The sequence below is a fragment of the Aquarana catesbeiana genome, linkage group LG01 (genome assembly GCF_042186555.1).
Source record: "Aquarana catesbeiana isolate 2022-GZ linkage group LG01, ASM4218655v1, whole genome shotgun sequence".
Taxonomy (NCBI): domain Eukaryota; kingdom Metazoa; phylum Chordata; class Amphibia; order Anura; family Ranidae; genus Aquarana; species Aquarana catesbeiana.
In genome coordinates, this window is record NC_133324.1 from 5,370,589 (window position 1) to 5,394,988 (window position 24,400).

Sequence of the window (24,400 nt, forward strand, 5' to 3'; positions counted from 1 at the left end):
GAGTATTGGGGACACAGATGATGATTGGTGATGATGTAGAGGACAGGAAGTGACATAAATGTGAGTATTGGGGACACGGATGATGATTGGTGATGATGTAGAGGACAGGAAGTGACATAAATGTGAGTATTGGGGACACAGATGATGATTGGTGGTGATGTAGAAGACAGGAAGTGACATAAATGTGAGTATTGGGGACACGGATGATGATTGGTGATGATGTAGAGGACAGGAAGTGACATAAATGTGAGTATTGGGGACACAGATGATGATTGGTGATGATGTAGAGGACAGGAAGTGACATAAATGTGAGTATTGGGGACACAGATGATGATTGGTGATGATGTAGAGGACAGGAAGTGACATAAATGTGAGTATTGGGGACACAGATGATGATTGATGATGATGTAGAGGACAGGAAGTGACATAAATGTGAGTATTGGGGACACAGATGATGATTGGTGATGATGTAGAGGACAGGAAGTGACATAAATGTGAGTATTGGGGACACGGATGATGATTGGTGATGATGTAGAGGACAGGAAGTGACATAAATGTGAGTATTGGGGACACGGATGATGATTGGTGGTGATGTAGAGGACAGGAAGTGACATAAATGTGAGTATTGGGGACACAGATGATGATTGGTGGTGATGTAGAGGACAGGAAGTGACATAAATGTGAGTATTGGGGACACTGATGATGATGATTGGTGATGTAGAGGACAGGAAGTGATATAAATGTGAGTATTGGGGACACAGATGATGATTGGTGGTGATGATGTAGAGGACAGGAAGTGATATAAATGTGAGTATTGGGGACACAGATGATGATTGGTGGTGATGATGTAGAGGACAGGAAGTGACATAAATGTGAGTATTGGGGACACAGATGATGATTGGTGATGTAGAGGACAGGAAGTGACATAAATGTGAGTATTGGGGACACAGATGATGATTGGTGATGTAGAGGACAGGAAGTGACATAAATGTGAGTATTGGGGACACAGATGATGATTGGTGGTGATGATGTAGAGGACAGGAAGTGACATAAATGTGAGTATTGGGGACACGGATGATGATTGGTGATGTAGAGGACAGGAAGTGACATAAATGTGAGTATTGGGGACACAGATGATGATTGGTGATGTAGAGGACAGGAAGTGACATAAATGTGAGTATTGGGGACACGGATGATGATTGGTGATGTAGAGGACAGGAAGTGACATAAATGTGAGTATTGGGGACACGGATGATGATTGGTGATGATGTAGAGGACAGGAAGTGACATAAATGTGAGTATTGGGGACACGGATGATGAGTTGTGATGATGTAGAGGACAGGAAGTGACATAAATGTGAGTATTGGGGACACGGATGATGATTGGTGATGATGTAGAGGACAGGAAGTGACATAAATGTGAGTATTTGGGACACGGATGATGATTGGTGATGATGTAGAGGACAGGAAGTGACATAAATGTGAGTATTGGGGACACGGATGATGATTGGTGGTGATGTAGAGGACAGGAAGTGACATAAATGTGAGTATTGGGGACACAGATGATGATTGGTGGTGATGTAGAGGACAGGAAGTGACATAAATGTGAGTATTGGGGACACGGATGATGATTGGTGATGATGTAGAGGACAGGAAGTGACATAAATGTGAGTATTGGGGACACGGATGATGATTGGTGGTGATGTAGAGGACAGGAAGTGACATAAATGTGAGTATTGGGGACACGGATGATGATTGGTGGTGATGTAGAGGACAGGAAGTGACATAAATGTGAGTATTGGGGACACGGATGATGATTGGTGGTGATGTAGAGGACAGGAAGTGACATAAATGTGAGTATTGGGGACACGGATGATGATTGGTGGTGATGTAGAGGACAGGAAGTGACATAAATGTGAGTACTGGGGACACGGATGATGATTGGTGGTGATGTAGAGGACAGGAAGTGAAATAAATGTGAGTATTGGGGACACGGATGATGATTGGTGATGATGTAGAGGACAGGAAGTGACATAAATGTGAGTATTGGGGACACAGATGATGATTAGTGATGTAGAGGACAGGAAGTGACATAAATGTGAGTATTGGGGACACAGATGATGATTGGTGATGATGTAGAGGACAGGAAGTGACATAAATGTGAGTATTGGGGACACGGATGATGATTGGTGATGATGTAGAGGACAGGAAGTGACATAAATGTGAGTATTGGGGACACAGATGATGATTGGTGATGATGTAGAGGACAGGAAGTGACATAAATGTGAGTATTGGGGACACGGATGATGATTGGTGATGATGTAGAGGACAGGAAGTGACATAAATGTGAGTATTGGGGACACAGATGATGATTGGTGATGATGTAGAGGACAGGAAGTGACATAAATGTGAGTATTGGGGACACGGATGATGATTGGTGATGATGTAGAGGATAGGAAGTGACATAAATGTGAGTATTGGGGACACGGATGATGATTGGTGATGATGTAGACAGGAAGTGACATAAATGTGAGTATTGGGGACACAGATGATGATTGGTGATGTAGAGGACAGGAAGTGACATAAATGTGAGTATTGGGGACACGGATGATGATTGGTGATGATGTAGAGGACAGGAAGTGACATAAATGTGAGTATTGGGGACACGGATGATGATTGGTGATGATGTAGACAGGAAGTGACATAAATGTGAGTATTGGGGACACAGATGATGATTGGTGATGTAGAGGACAGGAAGTGACATAAATGTGAGTATTGGGGACACAGATGATGATTGGTGATGTAGAGGACAGGAAGTGACATAAATGTGAGTATTGGGGACACAGATGATGATTGGTGATGTAGAGGACAGGAAGTGACATAAATGTGAGTATTGGGGACACGGATGATGATTGGTGATGATGTAGAGGACAGGAAGTGACATAAATGTGAGTATTGGGGACACAGATGATGATTGGTGGTGATGATGTAGAGGACAGGAAGTGACATAAATGTGAGTATTGGGGACACGGATGATGATTGGTGATAATGTAGAGGACAGGAAGTGATATAAATGTGAGTATTGGGGACACGGATGATGATTGGTGATGATGTAGAGGACAGGAAGTGACATAAATGTGAGTATTGGGGACACGGATAATGATTGGTGATGATGTAGACAAGAAGTGACATAAATGTGAGTATTGGGGACACAGATGATGATTGGTGATGATGTAGAGGACAGGAAGTGACATAAATGTGAGTATTGGGGACACAGATGATGATTGGTGATGTAGAGGACAGGAAGTGACATAAATGTGAGTATTGGGGACACAGATGATGATTGGTGATGATGTAGAGGACAGGAAGTGACATAAATGTGAGTATTGGGGACACAGATGATGATTGGTGATGTAGAGGACAGGAAGTGACATAAATGTGAGTATTGGGGACACGGATGATGATTGGTGATGTAGAGGACAGGAAGTGACATAAATGTGAGTATTGGGGACACGGATGATGATTGGTGATGTAGAGGACAGGAAGTGACATAAATGTGAGTATTGGGGACACGGATGATGATTGGTGATGTAGAGGACAGGAAGTGACATAAATGTGAGTATTGGGGACACGGATGATGATTGGTGATGTAGAGGACAGGAAGTGACATAAATGTGAGTATTGGGGACACGGATGATGATTGGTGATGTAGAGGACAGGAAGTGACATAAATGTGAGTATTGGGGACACAGATGATGATTGGTGATGTAGAGGACAGGAAGTGACATAAATGTGAGTATTGGGGACACAGATGATGATTGGTGATGATGTAGAGGACAGGAAGTGACATAAATGTGAGTATTGGGGACACGGATGATGATTGGTGATGTAGAGGACAGGAAGTGACATAAATGTGAGTATTGGGGACACAGATGATGATTGGTGATGTAGAGGACAGGAAGTGACATAAATGTGAGTATTGGGGACACAGATGATGATTGGTGATGTAGAGGACAGGAAGTGACATAAATGTGAGTATTGGGGACACGGATGATGATTGGTGATGTAGAGGACAGGAAGTGACATAAATGTGAGTATTGGGGACACAGATGATGATTGGTGATGTAGAGGACAGGAAGTGACATAAATGTGAGTATTGGGGACACGGATGATGATTGGTGGTGATGTAGAGGACAGGAAGTGACATAAATGTGAGTATTGGGGACACGGATGATGATTGGTGGTGATGATGTAGAGGACAGGAAGTGACATAAATGTGAGTATTGGGGACACAGATGATGATTGGTGATGATGTAGAGGACAGGAAGTGATATAAATGTGAGTATTGGGGACACGGATGATGATTGATAATGATGTAGAGGACAGGAAGTGATATAAATGTGAGTATTGGGGACACAGATGATGATTGGTGATAATGTAGAGGACAGGAAGTGACATAAATGTGAGTATTGGGGACACGGATGATGATTGGTGATGATGTAGAGGACAGGAAGTGACATAAATGTGAGTATTGGGGACACAGATGATGATTGGTGATAATGTAGAGGACAGGAAGTGACATAAATGTGAGTATTGGGGACACAGATGATGATTGGTGATAATGTAGAGGACAGGAAGTGACATAAATGTGAGTATTGGGGACACAGATGATGATTGGTGATGTAGAGGACAGGAAGTGACATAAATGTGAGTATTGGGGACACGGATGATGATTGGTGATGATGTAGAGGACAGGAAGTGACATAAATGTGAGTATTGGGGACACAGATGATGATTGGTGATGATGTAGAGGACAGGAAGTGACATAAATGTGAGTATTGGGGACACAGATGATGATTGGTGATGATGTAGAGGACAGGAAGTGACATAAATGTGAGTATTGGGGACACAGATGATGATTGGTGATGATGTAGAGGACAGGAAGTGACATAAATGTGAGTATTGGGGACACAGATGATGATTGGTGATGATGTAGAGGACAGGAAGTGACATAAATGTGAGTATTGGGGACACTGATGATGATTGGTGGTAATGTAGAGGACAGGAAGTGACATAAATGTGAGTATTGGGGACATGGATGATGATTGGTGGTGATGTAGAGGACAGGAAGTGACATAAATGTGAGTATTGGGGACACGGATGATGATTGGTGATGATGTAGAGGACAGGAAGTGACATAAATGTGAGTATTGGGGACACAGATGATGATTGGTGATGATGTAGAGGACAGGAAGTGACATAAATGTGAGTATTGGGGACACGGATGATGATTGGTGGTGATGATGTAAAGGACAGGAAGTGACATAAATGTGAGTATTGGGGACACGGATGATGATTGGTGGTGATGATGTAGAGGACAGGAAGTGACATAAATGTGAGTATTGGGGACACGGATGATGATTGGTGATGATGTAGAGGACAGGAAGTGACATAAATGTGAGTATTGGGGACACGGATGATGATTGGTGGTGATGTAGAGGACAGGAAGTGACATAAATGTGAGTATTGGGGACACGGATGATGATTGGTGGTGATGTAGAGGACAGGAAGTGACATAAATGTGAGTATTGGGGACACGGATGATGATTGGTGATGATGTAGAGGACAGGAAGTGACATAAATGTGAGTATTGGGGACACGGATGATGATTGGTGATGATGTAGACAGGAAGTGACATAAATGTGAGTATTGGGGACACAGATGATGATTGGTGATGTAGAGGACAGGAAGTGACATAAATGTGAGTATTGGGGACACGGATGATGATTGGTGGTGATGTAGAGGACAGGAAGTGACATAAATGTGAGTATTGGGGACACAGATGATGATTTGTGGTGATGTAGAGGACAGGAAGTGACATAAATGTGAGTATTGGGGACACGGATGATGATTGGTGGTGATGTAGAGGACAGGAAGTGACATAAATGTGAGTATTGGGGACACGGATGATGATTGGTGGTGATGTAGAGGACAGGAAGTGACATAAATGTGAGTATTGGGGACACGGATGATGATTGGTGGTGATGTAGAGGACAGGAAGTGACATAAATGTGAGTATTGGGGACACGGATGATGATTGGTGATGTAGAGGACAGGAAGTGACATAAATGTGAGTATTGGGGACACAGATGATGATTGGTGATGTAGAGGACAGGAAGTGACATAAATGTGAGTATTGGGGACACGGATGATGATTGGTGGTGATGTAGAGGACAGGAAGTGACATAAATGTGAGTATTGGGGACACAGATGATGATTGGTGGTGATGATGTAGAGGACAGGAAGTGACATAAATGTGAGTATTGGGGACACAGATGATGATTGGTGATGTAGAGGACAGGAAGTGACATAAATGTGAGTATTGGGGACACGGATGATGATTGGTGGTGATGTAGAGGACAGGAAGTGACATAAATGTGAGTATTGGGGACACGGATGATGATTGGTGATGATGTAGAGGACAGGAAGTGACATAAATGTGAATATTGGGGACACGGATGATGATTGGTGATGATGTAGACAGGAAGTGACATAAATGTGAGTATTGGGGACACAGATGATGATTGGTGATGTAGAGGACAGGAAGTGACATAAATGTGAGTATTGGGGACACGGATGATGATTGGTGGTGATGTAGAGGACAGGAAGTGACATAAATGTGAGTATTGGGGACACAGATGATGATTGGTGATGTAGAGGACAGGAAGTGACATAAATGTGAGTATTGGGGACACGGATGATGATTGGTGGTGATGTAGAGGACAGGAAGTGACATAAATGTGAGTATTGGGGACACGGATGATGATTGGTGGTGATGTAGAGGACAGGAAGTGACATAAATGTGAGTATTGGGGACACAGATGATGATTGGTGATGATGTAGAGGACAGGAAGTGACATAAATGTGAGTATTGGGGACACGGATGATGATTGGTGGTGATGTAGAGGACAGGAAGTGACATAAATGTGAGTATTGGGGACACGGATGATGATTGGTGGTGATGTAGAGGACAGGAAGTGACATAAATGTGAGTATTGGGGACACAGATGATGATTGGTGATGTAGAGGACAGGAAGTGACATAAATGTGAGTATTGGGGACACAGATGATGATTGGTGATGATGTAGAGGACAGGAAGTGACATAAATGTGAGTATTGGGGACACAGATGATGATTGGTGATGTAGAGGACAGGAAGTGACATAAATGTGAGTATTGGGGACACAGATGATGATTGGTGATGATGTAGAGGACAGGAAGTGACATAAATGTGAGTATTGGGGACACGGATGATGATTGGTGATGTAGAGGACAGGAAGTGACATAAATGTGAGTATTGGGGACACGGATGATGATTGGTGATGATGTAGAGGACAGGAAGTGACATAAATGTGAGTATTGGGGACACGGATGATGATTGGTGATGATGTAGAGGACAGGAAGTGACATAAATGTGAGTATTGGGGACACAGATGATGATTGGTGATGATGTAGAGGACAGGAAGTGACATAAATGTGAGTATTGGGGACACAGATGATGATTGGTGATGATGTAGAGGACAGGAAGTGACATAAATGTGAGTATTGGGGACACGGATGATGATTGGTGATGTAGAGGACAGGAAGTGACATAAATGTGAGTATTGGGGACACAGATGATGATTGGTGATGATGTAGAGGACAGGAAGTGACATAAATGTGAGTATTGGGGACACAGATGATGATTGGTGATGATGTAGAGGACAGGAAGTGACATAAATGTGAGTATTGGGGACACAGATGATGATTGGTGATGATGTAGAGGACAGGAAATGACATAAATGTGAGTATTGGGGACACGGATGATGATTGGTGATGTAGAGGACAGGAAGTGACATAAATGTGAGTATTGGGGACACAGATGATGATTGGTGGTGATGTAGAGGACAGGAAGTGACATAAATGTGAGTATTGGGGACACAGATGATGATTGGTGATGATGTAGAGGACAGGAAATGACATAAATGTGAGTATTGGGGACACGGATGATGATTGGTGATGATGTAGACAGGAAATGACATAAATGTGAGTATTGGGGACACGGATGATGATTGGTGATGATGTAGACAGGAAGTGACATAAATGTGAGTATTGGGGACACAGATGATGATTGGTGGTGATGTAGAGGACAGGAAGTGACATAAATGTGAGTATTGGGGACACAGATGATGATTGGTGATGATGTAGAGGACAGGAAGTGACATAAATGTGAGTATTGGGGACACGGATGATGATTGGTGATGATGTAGAGGACAGGAAGTGACATAAATGTGAGTATTGGGGACACGGATGATGATTGGTGGTGATGATGTAGAGGACAGGAAGTGACATAAATGTGAGTATTGGGGACACAGATGATGATTGGTGATGATGTAGAGGACAGGAAGTGACATAAATGTGAGTATTGGGGACACGGATGATGATTGGTGGTGATGTAGAGGACAGGAAGTGACATAAATGTGAGTATTGGGGACACGGATGATGATTGGTGATGTAGAGGACAGGAAATGACATAAATGTGAGTATTGGGGACACAGATGATGATTGGTGATGTAGAGGACAGGAAGTGACATAAATGTGAGTATTGGGGACACAGATGATGATTGATGATGATGTAGAGGACAGGAAGTGACATAAATGTGAGTATTGGGGACACGGATGATGATTGGTGGTGATGATGTAGAGGACAGGAAGTGACATAAATGTGAGTATTGGGGACACGGATGATGATTGGTGATGATGTAGAGGACAGGAAGTGACATAAATGTGAGTATTGGGGACACAGATGATGATTGGTGGTGATGTAGAGGACAGGAAGTGACATAAATGTGAGTAATTGGGGACACAGATGATGATTGGTGATGATGTAGAGGACAGGAAGTGACATAAATGTGAGTATTGGGGACACAGATGATGATTGGTGGTGATGATGTAGAGGACAGGAAGTGACATAAATGTGAGTATTGGGGACACGGATGATGATTGGTGGTGATGTAGAGGACAGGAAGTGACATAAATGTGAGTATTGGGGACACGGATGATGATTGGTGATGATGTAGAGGACAGGAAGTGACATAAATGTGAGTATTGGGGACACGGATGATGATTGGTGATGATGTAGAGGACAGGAAGTGACATAAATGTGAGTATTGGGGACACAGATGATGATTGGTGATGATGTAGAGGACAGGAAGTGACATAAATGTGAGTATTGGGGACACAGATGATGATTGGTGGTGATGTAGAGGACAGGAAGTGACATAAATGTGAGTATTTGGGACACGGATGATGATTGGTGATGTAGAGGACAGGAAGTGACATAAATGTGAGTATTGGGGACACAGATGATGATTGGTGATGATGTAGAGGACAGGAAGTGACATAAATGTGAGTATTGGGGACACGGATGATGATTGGTGATGTAGAGGACAGGAAGTGACATAAATGTGAGTATTGGGGACACGGATGATGATTGGTGGTGATAATGTAGAGGACAGGAAGTGACATAAATGTGAGTATTGGGGACACTGATGATGATTGGTGGTGATGATGTAGAGGACAGGAAGTGACATAAATGTGAGTATTGGGGACACGGATGATGATTGGTGATGATGTAGAGGACAGGAAGTGACATAAATGTGAGTATTGGGGACACAGATGATGATTGGTGGTGATGTAGAGGACAGGAAGTGACATAAATGTGAGTATTGGGGACACAGATGATGATTGGTGATGTAGAGGACAGGAAGTGACATAAATATGAGTATTGGGGACACGGATGATGATTGATGGTGATGTAGAGGACAGGAAGTGACATAAATGTGAGTATTGGGGACACAGATGATGATTGGTGATGATGTAGAGGACAGGAAGTGACATAAATGTGACTATTGGGGACACGGATGATGATTGGTGATGTAGAGGACAGGAAGTGACATAAATGTGAGTATTGGGGACACAGATGATGATTGGTGGTGATGATGTAGAGGACAGGAAGTGACATAAATGTGAGTATTGGGGACACGGATGATGATTGGTGATGTAGAGGACAGGAAGTGACATAAATGTGAGTATTGGGGACACAGATGATGATTGGTGGTGATGTAGAGGACAGGAAGTGACATAAATGTGAGTATTGGGGACACAGATGATGATTGGTGATGATGTAGAGGACAGGAAGTGACATAAATGTGAGTATTGGGGACACAGATGATGATTGGTGATGATGTAGAGGACAGGAAGTGACATAAATGTGAGTATTGGGGACACGGATGATGATTGGTGGTGATGATGTAGAGGACAGGAAGTGATATAAATGTGAGTATTGGGGACACGGATGATGATTGGTGATGATGTAGAGGACAGGAAGTGACATAAATGTGAGTATTGGGGACACAGATGATGATTGGTGGTGATGTAGAGGACAGGAAGTGACATAAATGTGAGTATTGGGGACACGGATGATGATTGGTGATGATGTAGAGGACAGGAAGTGACATAAATGTGAGTATTGGGGACACGGATGATGATTGGTGATGATGTAGAGGACAGGAAGTGACATAAATGTGAGTATTGGGGACACAGATGATGATTGGTGATGATGTAGAGGACAGGAAGTGACATAAATGTGAGTATTGGGGACACGGATGATGATTGGTGGTGATGATGTAGAGGACAGGAAGTGATATAAATGTGAGTATTGGGGACACAGATGATGATTGGTGATGATGTAGAGGACAGGAAGTGACATAAATGTGAGTATTGGGGACACGGATGATGATTGGTGATGATGTAGACAGGAAGTAACATAAATGTGAGTATTGGGGACACGGATGATGATTGGTGGTGATGATGTAGAGGACAGGAAGTGACATAAATGTGAGTATTGGGGACACGGATGATGATTGGTGATGTAGAGGACAGGAAGTGACATAAATGTGAGTATTGGGGACACAGATGATGATTGGTGATGATGTAGAGGACAGGAAGTGACATAAATGTGAGTATTGGGGACACGGATGATGATTGGTGATGTAGAGGACAGGAAGTGACATAAATGTGAGTATTGGGGACACGGATGATGATTGGTGATGTAGAGGACAGGAAGTGACATAAATGTGAGTATTGGGGACACGGATGATGATTGATGATGATGTAGAGGACAGGAAGTGACATAAATGTGAGTATTGGGGACACAGATGATGATTGGTGGTGATGATGTAGAGGACAGGAAGTGACATAAATGTGAGTATTGGGGACACGGATGATGATTGGTGATGTAGAGGACAGGAAGTGACATAAATGTGAGTATTGGGGACACAGATGATGATTGGTGATGATGTAGAGGACAGGAAGTGACATAAATGTGAGTATTGGGGACACGGATGATGATTGGTGATGTAGAGGACAGGAAGTGACATAAATGTGAGTATTGGGGACACGGATGATGATTGATGATGATGTAGAGGACAGGAAGTGACATAAATGTGAGTATTGGGGACACAGATGATGATTGGTGATGATGTAGAGGACAGGAAGTGACATAAATGTGAGTATTGGGGACACAGATGATGATTGGTGGTGATGATGTAGAGGACAGGAAGTGACATAAATGTGAGTATTGGGGACACGGATGATGATTGGTGGTGATGATGTAGAGGACAGGAAGTGACATAAATGTGAGTATTGGGGACACGGATGATGATTGGTGATGTAGAGGACAGGAAGTGACATAAATGTGAGTATTGGGGACACAGATGATGATTGGTGATGATGTAGAGGACAGGAAGTGACATAAATGTGAGTATTGGGGACACAGATGATGATTGGTGGTGATGTAGAGGACAGGAAGTGACATAAATGTGAGTATTGGGGACACGGATGATGATTGGTGATGATGTAGAGGACAGGAAGTGACATAAATGTGAGTATTGGGGACACAGATGATGATTGGTGGTGATGATGTAGAGGACAGGAAGTGACATAAATGTGAGTATTGGGGACACGGATGATGATTGGTGGTGATGATGTAGAGGACAGGAAGTGACATAAATGTGAGTATTGGGGACACGGATGATGATTGGTGATGTAGAGGACAGGAAGTGACATAAATGTGAGTATTGGGGACACAGATGATGATTGGTGATGATGTAGAGGACAGGAAGTGACATAAATGTGAGTATTGGGGACACGGATGATGATTGGTGATGATGTAGAGGACAGGAAGTGACATAAATGTGAGTATTGGGGACACAGATGATGATTGGTGATAATGTAGAGGACAGGAAGTGACATAAATGTGAGTATTGGGGACACAGATGATGATTGGTGATGATGTAGAGGACAGGAAGTGACATAAATGTGAGTATTGGGGACACAGATGATGATTGGTGATGATGTAGAGGACAGGAAGTGACATAAATGTGAGTATTGGGGACACAGATGATGATTGGTGATGTAGAGGACAGGAAGTGACATAAATGTGAGTATTGGGGACACAGATGATGATTGGTGATGTAGAGGACAGGAAGTGACATAAATGTGAGTATTGGGGACACAGATGATGATTGGTGATGTAGAGGACAGGAAGTGACATAAATGTGAGTATTGGGGACACGGATGATGATTGGTGATGATGTAGACAGGAAGTGACATAAATGTGAGTATTGGGGACACGGATGATGATTGGTGGTGATGTAGAGGACAGGAAGTGACATAAATGTGAGTATTGGGGACACAGATGATGATTGGTGATGTAGAGGACAGGAAGTGACATAAATGTGAGTATTGGGGACACGGATGATGATTGGTGATGATGTAGAGGACAGGAAGTGACATAAATGTGAGTATTGGGGACACAGATGATGATTGGTGATGTAGAGGACAGGAAGTGACATAAATGTGAGTATTGGGGACACAGATGATGATTGGTGATGATGTAGAGGACAGGAAGTGACATAAATGTGAGTATTGGGGACACGGATGATGATTGGTGGTGATATAGAGGACAGGAAGTGACATAAATGTGAGTATTGGGGACACGGATGATGATTGGTGATGATGTAGACAGGAAGTGACATAAATGTGAGTATTGGGGACACGGATGATGATTGGTGATGATGTAGAGGACAGGAAGTGACATAAATGTGAGTATTGGGGACACAGATGATGATTGGTGATGATGTAGAGGACAGGAAGTGACATAAATGTGAGTATTGGGGACACGGATGATGATTGGTGATGTAGAGGACAGGAAGTGACATAAATGTGAGTATTGGGGACACAGATGATGATTGGTGATGTAGAGGACAGGAAGTGACATAAATGTGAGTATTGGGGACACAGATGATGATTGGTGATGATGTAGAGGACAGGAAGTGATATAAATGTGAGTATTGGGGACACAGATGATGATTGGTGATGTAGAGGACAGGAAGTGACATAAATGTGAGTATTGGGGACACAGATGATGATTGGTGATGATGTAGAGGACAGGAAGTGACATAAATGTGAGTATTGGGGACACAGATGATGATAGGTGATAATGTAGAGGACAGGAAGTGACATAAATGTGAGTATTGGGGACACAGATGATGATTGGTGGTGGTGATGTAGAGGACAGGAAGTGACATAAATGTGAGTATTGGGGACACAGATGATGATTGGTGATGATGTAGAGGACAGGAAGTGACATAAATGTGAGTATTGGGGACACAGATGATGATTGGTGATGATGTAGAGGACAGGAAGTGACATAAATGTGAGTATTGGGGACACGGATGATGATTGGTGATGATGATGTAGAGGACAGGAAGTGACATAAATGTGAGTATTGGGGACACAGATGATGATTGGTGATGATGTAGAGGACAGGAAGTGACATAAATGTGAGTATTGGGGACACAGATGATGATTGGTGATAATGTAGAGGACAGGAAGTGACATAAATGTGAGTATTGGGGACACAGATGATGATTGGTGATAATGTAGAGGACAGGAAGTGACATAAATGTGAGTATTGGGGACACAGATGATGATTGGTGATGATGTAGAGGACAGGAAGTGATATAAATGTGAGTATTGGGGACACGGATGATGATTGGTGATGATGTAGAGGACAGGAAGTGACATAAATGTGAGTATTGGGGACACAGATGATGATTGGTGATGATGTAGAGGACAGGAAGTGACATAAATGTGAGTATTGGGGACACAGATGATGATTGGTGATGATGTAGAGGACAGGAAGTGACATAAATGTGAGTATTGGGGACACGGATGATGATTGGTGATGTAGAGGACAGGAAGTGACATAAATGTGAGTATTGGGGACACAGATGATGATTGGTGATGATGTAGAGGACAGGAAGTGACATAAATGTGAGTATTGGGGACACAGATGATGATTGGTGATGATGTAGAGGACAGGAAGTGACATAAATGTGAGTATTGGGGACACAGATGATGATTGGTGGTGATGATGTAGAGGACAGGAAGTGACATAAATGTGAGTATTGGGGACACAGATGATGATTGGTGATGATGTAGAGGACAGGAAGTGATATAAATGTGAGTATTGGGGACACAGATGATGATTGGTGATGATGTAGAGGACAGGAAATGACATAAATGTGAGTATTGGGGACACAGATGATGATTGGTGATGATGTAGAGGACAGGAAGTGACATAAATGTGAGTATTGGGGACACAGATGATGATTGGTGATGTAGAGGACAGGAAGTGACATAAATGTGAGTATTGGGGACACAGATGATGATTGGTGATGATGTAGAGGACAGGAAGTGACATAAATGTGAGTATTGGGGACACAGATGATGATTGGTGATGATGTAGAGGACAGGAAGTGACATAAATGTGAGTATTGGGGACACAAATGATGATTGGTGATGATGTAGAGGACAGGAAGTGACATAAATGTGAGTATTGGGGACACAGATGATGATTGGTGATGATGTAGAGGACAGGAAGTGATATAAATGTGAGTATTGGGGACACAGATGATGATTGGTGATGATGTAGAGGACAGGAAATGACATAAATGTGAGTAATGGGGACACAGATGATGATTGGTGATGTAGAGGACAGGAAGTGACATAAATGTGAGTATTGGGGACACAGATGATGATTGGTGATGATGTAGAGGACAGGAAGTGATATAAATGTGAGTATTGGGGACACAGATGATGATTGGTGATGATGTAGAGGACAGGAAGTGACATAAATGTGAGTATTGGGGACACAGATGATGATTGGTGATGATGATGTAGAGGACAGGAAGTGACATAAATGTGAGTATTGGGGACACAGATGATGATTGGTGATGATGTAGAGGACAGGAAGTGATATAAATGTGAGTATTGGGGACACAGATGATGATTGGTGATGATGTAGAGGACAGGAAGTGACATAAATGTGAGTATTGGGGACACAGATGATGATTGGTGATGATGATGTAGAGGACAGGAAGTGACATAAATGTGAGTATTGGGGACACAGATGATGATTGGTGGTGGTGATGTAGAGGACAGGAAGTGACATAAATGTGAGTATTGGGGACACAGATGATGATTGGTGGTGATGATGTAGAGGACAGGAAGTGACATAAATGTGAGTATTGGGGACACAGATGATGATTGGTGATGATGTAGAGGACAGGAAGTGACATAAATGTGAGTATTGGGGACACAGATGATGATTGGTGATGATGTAGAGGACAGGAAGTGACATAAATGTGAGTATTGGGGACACAGATGATGATTGGTGATGATGTAGAGGACAGGAAGTGACATAAATGTGAGTATTGGGGACACGGATGATGATTGGTGATGATGATGTAGAGGACAGGAAGTGACATAAATGTGAGTATTGGGGACACAGATGATGATTGGTGATGATGTAGAGGACAGGAAGTGACATAAATGTGAGTATTGGGGACACAGATGATGATTGGTGATAATGTAGAGGACAGGAAGTGACATAAATGTGAGTATTGGGGACACAGATGATGATTGGTGATAATGTAGAGGACAGGAAGTGATATAAATGTGAGTATTGGGGACACAGATGATGATTGGTGATGATGTAGAGGACAGGAAGTGACATAAATGTGAGTATTGGGGACACAGATGATGATTGGTGATGATGTAGAGGACAGGAAGTGACATAAATGTGAGTATTGGGGACACAGATGATGATTGGTGATGATGTAGAGGACAGGAAGTGACATAAATGTGAGTATTGGGGACAAAGATGATGATTGGTGATGATGTAGAGGACAGGAAGTGACATAAATGTGAGTATTGGGGACACAGATGATGATTGGTGATGATGTAGAGGACAGGAAGTGACATAAATGTGAGTATTGGGGACACAGATGATGATTGGTGATGATGTAGAGGACAGGAAGTGACATAAATGTGAGTATTGGGGACACTGATGATGATTGGTGGTAATGTAGAGGACAGGAAGTGACATAAATGTGAGTATTGGGGACACAGATGATGATTGGTGATGATGTAGAGGACAGGAAGTGACATAAATGTGAGTATTGGGGACACAGATGATGATTGGTGATGATGTAGAGGACAGGAAGTGACATAAATGTGAGTATTGGGGACACAGATGATGATTGGTGGTGATGATGTAGAGGACAGGAAGTGACATAAATGAGTATTGGGGACACGGATGATGATTGGTGATGATGTAGAGGACAGGAAGTGACATAAATGTGAGTATTGGGGACACAGATGATGATTGGTGATGATGTAGAGGACAGGAAGTGACATAAATGTGAGTATTGGGGACACAGATGATGATTGGTGATGATGTAGAGGACAGGAAGTGACATAAATGTGAGTATTGGGGACACGGATGATGATTGGTGGTGATGATGTAAAGGACAGGAAGTGACATAAATGTGAGTATTGGGGACACGGATGATGATTGGTGATGTAGAGGACAGGAAGTGACATAAATGTGAGTATTGGGGACACGGATGATGATTGGTGATGATGTAGAGGACAGGAAGTGACATAAATGTGAGTATTGGGGACACTGATGATGATTGGTGGTAATGTAGAGGACAGGAAGTGACATAAATGTGAGTATTGGGGACACAGATGATGATTGGTGATGATGTAGAGGACAGGAAGTGACATAAATGTGAGTATTGGGGACACAGATGATGATTGGTGATGATGTAGAGGACAGGAAGTGACATAAATGTGAGTATTGGGGACACAGATGACGATTGGTGATAATGTAGAGGACAGGAAGTGACATAAATGTGAGTATTGGGGACACGGATGATGATTGGTGATGATGTAGAGGACAGGAAGTGACATAAATGTGAGTATTGGGGACACAGATGATGATTGGTGATGATTTAGAGGACAGGAAGTGACATAAATGTGAGTATTGGGGACACAGATGATGATTGGTGGTGATGATGTAGAGGACAGGAAGTGACATAAATGTGAGTATTGGGGACACGGATGATGATTGATAATGATGTAGAGGACAGGAAGTGACATAAATGTGAGTATTGGGGACACAGATGATGATTGGTGATGATGATGTAGAGGACAGGAAGTGACATAAATGTGAGTATTGGGGACACAGATGATGATTGGTGGTGATGATGTAGAGGACAGGAAGTGACATAAATGTGAGTATTGGGGACACGGATGATGATTGATAATGATGTAGAGGACAGGAAGTGACATAAATGTGAGTATTGGGGACACAGATGATGATTGGTGATGATGATGTAGAGGACAGGAAGTGACATAAATGTGAGTATTGGGGACACAGATGATGATTGGTGGTGATGTAGAGGACAGGAAGTGACATAAATGTGAGTATTGGGGACACAGATGATGATTGGTGATGATGTAGAGGACAGGAAGTGACATAAATGTGAGTATTGGGGACACAGATGATGATTGGTGATGATGTAGAGGACAGGAAGTGACATAAATGTGAGTATTGGGGACACAGATGACGATTGGTGATAATGTAGAGGACAGGAAGTGACATAAATGTGAGTATTGGGGACACGGATGATGATTGGTGATGATGTAGAGGACAGGAAGTGACATAAATGTGAGTATTGGGGACACAGATGATGATTGGTGATGATTTAGAGGACAGGAAGTGACATAAATGTGAGTATTGGGGACACAGATGATGATTGGTGGTGATGATGTAGAGGACAGGAAGTGACATAAATGTGAGTATTGGGGACACGGATGATGATTGATAATGATGTAGAGGACAGGAAGTGACATAAATGTGAGTATTGGGGACACAGATGATGATTGGTGATGATGATGTAGAGGACAGGAAGTGACATAAATGTGAGTATTGGGGACACAGATGATGATTGGTGGTGATGATGTAGAGGACAGGAAGTGACATAAATGTGAGTATTGGGGACACGGATGATGATTGATAATGATGTAGAGGACAGGAAGTGACATAAATGTGAGTATTGGGGACACAGATGATGATTGGTGATGATGATGTAGAGGACAGGAAGTGACATAAATGTGAGTATTGGGGACACAGATGATGATTGGTGATGATGTAGAGGACAGGAAGTGACATAAATGTGAGTATTGGGGACACAGATGATGATTGGTGATGATGTAGAGGACAGGAAGTGACATAAATGTGAGTATTGGGGACACAGATGACGATTGGTGATAATGTAGAGGACAGGAAGTGACATAAATGTGAGTATTGGGGACACGGATGATGATTGGTGATGATGTAGAGGACAGGAAGTGACATAAATGTGAGTATTGGGGACACAGATGATGATTGGTGATGATGTAGAGGACAGGAAGTGACATAAATGTGAGTATTGGGGACACAGATGATGATTGGTGATGATTTAGAGGACAGGAAGTGACATAAATGTGAGTATTGGGGACACAGATGATGATTGGTGGTGATGATGTAGAGGACAGGAAGTGACATAAATGTGAGTATTGGGGACACGGATGATGATTGATAATGATGTAGAGGACAGGAAGTGACATAAATGTGAGTATTGGGGACACAGATGATGATTGGTGATGATGATGTAGAGGACAGGAAGTGACATAAATGTGAGTATTGGGGACACAGATGATGATTGGTGGTGATGATGTAGAGGACAGGAAGTGACATAAATGTGAGTATTGGGGACACGGATGATGATTGATAATGATGTAGAGGACAGGAAGTGACATAAATGTGAGTATTGGGGACACAGATGATGATTGGTGATGATGATGTAGAGGACAGGAAGTGACATAAATGTGAGTATTGGGGACACAGATGATGATTGGTGATGATGTAGAGGACAGGAAGTGACATAAATGTGAGTATTGGGGACACAGATGATGATTGGTGATGATGTAGAGGACAGGAAGTGACATAAATGTGAGTATTGGGGACACAGATGACGATTGGTGATAATGTAGAGGACAGGAAGTGACATAAATGTGAGTATTGGGGACACGGATGATGATTGGTGATGATGTAGACAGGAAGTGACATAAATGTGAGTATTGGGGACACGGATGATGATTGGTGGTGATGATGTAGAGGACAGGAAGTGACATAAATGTGAGTATTGGGGACACGGATGATGATTGGTGATGATGTAGACAGGAAGTGACATAAATGTGAGTATTGGGGACACGGATGATGATTGGTGGTGATGATGTAGAGGACAGGAAGTGACATAAATGTGAGTATTGGGGACACGGATGATGATTGGTGATGATGTAGAGGACAGGAAGTGACATAAATGTGAGTATTGGGGACACGGATGATGATTGATGATGATGTAGAGGACAGGAAGTGATATAAAAGTGAGTATTGGGGACACGGATGATGATTGATGATGATGTAGAGGACAGGAAGTGACATAAATGTGAGTATTGGGGACACGGATGATGATTGGTGGTGATGATGTAGAGGACAGGAAGTGACATAAATGTGAGTATTGGGGACACGGATGATGATTGGTGGTAATGTAGAGGACAGGAAGTGACATAAATGTGAGTATTGGGGACACGGATGATGATTGATAATGATGTAGAGGACAGGAAGTGACATAAATGTGAGTATTGGGGACACAGATGATGATTGGTGGTGATGATGTAGAGGACAGGAAGTGACATAAATGTGAGTATTGGGGACACGGATGATGATTGGTGGTGATGATGTAGAGGACAGGAAGTGACATAAATGTGAGTATTGGGGACACGGATGATGATTGGTGGTAATGTAGAGGACAGGAAGTGACATAAATGTGAGTATTGGGGACACAGATGATGATTGGTGATGATGTAGAGGACAGGAAGTGACATAAATGTGAGTATTGGGGACACGGATGATGATTGGTGGTGATGATGTAGAGGACAGGAAGTGACATAAATGTGAGTATTGGGGACACGGATGATGATTGGTGGTGATGATGTAGAGGACAGGAAGTGACATAAATGTGAGTATTGGGGACACGGATGATGATTGGTGATGTAGAGGACAGGAAGTGACATAAATGTGAGTATTGGGGACACAGATGATGATTGGTGATGATGTAGAGGACAGGAAGTGACATAAATGTGAGTATTGGGGACACGGATGATGATTGGTGGTGATGATGTAAAGGACAGGAAGTGACATAAATGTGAGTATTGGGGACACAGATGATGATTGGTGATGATGTAGAGGACAGGAAGTGACCTAAATGTGAGTATTGGGGACACGGATGATGATTGGTGGTGATGATGTAGAGGACAGGAAGTGACATAAATGTGAGTATTGGGGACACAGATGATGATTGGTGGTGATGTAGAGGACAGGAAGTGACATAAATGTGAGTATTGGGGACACAGATGATGATTGGTGATGATGTAGAGGACAGGAAGTGACATAAATGTGAGTATTGGGGACACAGATGATGATTGGTGATGATGTAGAGGACAGGAAGTGACATAAATGTGAGTATTGGGGACACAGATGATGATTGGTGATGATGTAGAGGACAGGAAGTGACATAAATGTGAGTATTGGGGACACAGATGATGATTGGTGGTGGTGATGTAGAGGACAGGAAGTGACATAAATGTGAGTATTGGGGACACAGATGATGATTGGTGATGTAGAGGACAGGAAGTGACATAAATGTGAGTATTGGGGACACGGATGATGATTGGTGATGTAGAGGACAGGAAGTGACATAAATGTGAGTATTTGGGACACAGATGATGATTGGTGGTGATATACAGGACAGGAAGTGACATAAATGTGAGTATTGGGGACACGGATGATGATTGGTGGTGATATACAGGACAGGAAGTGACATAAATGTGAGTATTGGGGACACAGATGATGATTGGTGATGATGTAGAGGACAGGAAGTGACATAAATGTGAGTATTGGGGACACAGATGATGATTGGTGGTGATGATGTAGAGGACAGGAAGTGACATAAATGTGAGTATTGGGGACACGGATGATGATTGGTGATGATGTAGAGGACAGGAAGTGACAGAAATGTGAGTATTGGGGACACGGATGATGATTGGTGATGTAGAGGACAGGAAGTGACATAAATGTGAGTATTGGGGACACAGATGATGATTGGTGATGATGATGTAGAGGACAGGAAGTGACATAAATGTGAGTATTGGGGACACGGATGATGATTGGTGATGATGTAGAGGACAGGAAGTGACATAAATGTGAGTATTGGGGACACAGATGATGATTGGTGATGTAGAGGACAGGAAGTGACATAAATGTGAGTATTGGGGACACGGATGATGATTGGTGATGATGTAGAGGACAGGAAGTGACATAAATGTGAGTATTTGGGACACGGATGATGATTGGTGATGATGTAGAGGACAGGAAGTGACATAAATGTGAGTATTGGGGACACAGATGATGATTGGTGATGATGTAGAGGACAGGAAGTGATATAAATGTGAGTATTGGGGACACAGATGATGATTGGTGATGATGTAGAGGACAGGAAGTGACATAAATGTGAGTATTGGGGACACAGATGATGATTGGTGATGATGTAGAGGACAGGAAGTGACATAAATGTGAGTATTGGGGACACAGATGATGATTGGTGATGATGTAGAGGACAGGAAGTGACATAAATGTGAGTATTGGGGACACGGATGATGATTGGTGATGATGTAGAGGACAGGAAGTGACATAAATGTGAGTATTGGGGACACAGATGATGATTGGTGATGATGTAGAGGACAGGAAGTGACATAAATGTGAGTATTGGGGACACAGATGATGATTGGTGGTGGTGATGTAGAGGACAGGAAGTGACATAAATGTGAGTATTGGGGACACAGATGATGATTGGTGATGTAGAGGACAGGAAGTGACATAAATGTGAGTATTGGGGACACGGATGATGATTGGTGATGATGTAGACAGGAAGTGACATAAATGTGAGTATTGGGGACACAGATGATGATTGGTGATGATGTAGAGGACAGGAAGTGACATAAATGTGAGTATTGGGGACACAGATGATGATTGGTGGTGATGATGTAGAGGACAGGAAGTGACATAAATGTGAGTATTGGGGACACGGATGATGATTGGTGATGATGTAGAGGACAGGAAGTGACATAAATGTGAGTATTGGGGACACAGATGATGATTGGTGATGATGTAGAGGACAGGAAGTGACATAAATGTGAGTATTGGGGACACAGATGATGATTGGTGATGATGTAGAGGACAGGAAGTGACATAAATGTGAGTATTGGGGACACAGATGATGATTGGTGATGATGTAGAGGACAGGAAGTGACATAAATGTGAGTATTGGGGACACGGATGATGATTGGTGATGATGTAGAGGACAGGAAGTGACATAAATGTGAGTATTGGGGACACAGATGATGATTGGTGATGATGTAGAGGACAGGAAGTGACATAAATGTGAGTATTGGGGACACAGATGATGATTGGTGATGATGTAGAGGACAGGAAGTGACATAAATGTGAGTATTGGGGACACAGATGATGATTGGTGGTGATGATGTAGAGGACAGGAAGTGACATAAATGTGAGTATTGGGGACACGGATGATGATTGGTGATGATGTAGAGGACAGGAAGTGACATAAATGTGAGTATTGGGGACACGGATGATGATTGGTGGTGATGATGTAAAGGACAGGAAGTGACATAAATGTGAGTATTGGGGACACGGATGATGATTGGTGATGATGTAGAGGACAGGAAGTGACATAAATGTGAGTATTGGGGACACGGATGATGATTGGTGGTGATGATGTAAAGGACAGGAAGTGACATAAATGTGAGTATTGGGGACACGGATGATGATTGGTGATGTAGAGGACAGGAAGTGACATAAATGTGAGTATTGGGGACACGGATGATGATTGGTGGTGATGTAGAGGACAGGAAGTGACACAAATGTGAGTATTGGGGACACGGATGATGATTGGTGATGATGTAGAGGACAGGAAGTGACATAAATGTGAGTATTTGGGACACGGATGATGATTGGTGATGATGTAGAGGACAGGAAGTGACATAAATGTGAGTATTGGGGACACAGATGATGATTGGTGATGATGTAGAGGACAGGAAGTGACATAAATGTGAGTATTGGGGACACAGATGATGATTGGTGATAATGTAGAGGACAGGAAGTGACATAAATGTGAGTATTGGGGACACGGATGATGATTGGTGATGATGTAGAGGACAGGAAGTGACATAAATGTGAGTATTGGGGACACAGATGATGATTGGTGATAATGTAGAGGACAGGAAGTGACATAAATGTGAGTATTGGGGACACAGATGATGATTGGTGATAATGTAGAGGACAGGAAGTGACATAAATGTGAGTATTGGGGACACAGATGATGATTGGTGATGTAGAGGACAGGAAGTGACATAAATGTGAGTATTGGGGACACGGATGATGATTGGTGATGATGTAGAGGACAGGAAGTGACATAAATGTGAGTATTGGGGACACAGATGATGATTGGTGATGATGTAGAGGACAGGAAGTGACATAAATGTGAGTATTGGGGACACAGATGATGATTGGTGATGATGTAGAGGACAGGAAGTGACATAAATGTGAGTATTGGGGACACAGATGATGATTGGTGATGATGTAGAGGACAGGAAGTGACATAAATGTGAGTATTGGGGACACAGATGATGATTGGTGATGATGTAGAGGACAGGAAGTGACATAAATGTGAGTATTGGGGACACTGATGATGATTGGTGGTAATG

At 42.7% G+C, this 24,400-nt stretch overlaps 2 protein-coding genes across 2 annotated transcripts in view; one reads left to right on the top strand and one right to left on the bottom strand.

Moving 5' to 3' along the window:
- M1AP (meiosis 1 associated protein) overlaps window positions 1-24,400 on the bottom strand; it is a gene marked incomplete at its 3' end in the record, with an annotated part of 64,539 nt that overhangs the window by 35,572 nt on the left and 4,567 nt on the right.
- Window positions 10,835-24,400, top strand: part of LOC141124113 (uncharacterized) — a 63,612-nt gene continuing 50,046 nt past the window's right edge. The window contains exon 1 of the mRNA XM_073612194.1: window positions 10,835-10,860. Coding sequence (XP_073468295.1) covers window positions 10,835-10,860 — 26 coding nt within the window. The remainder of the gene's footprint in view (window positions 10,861-24,400) is intronic.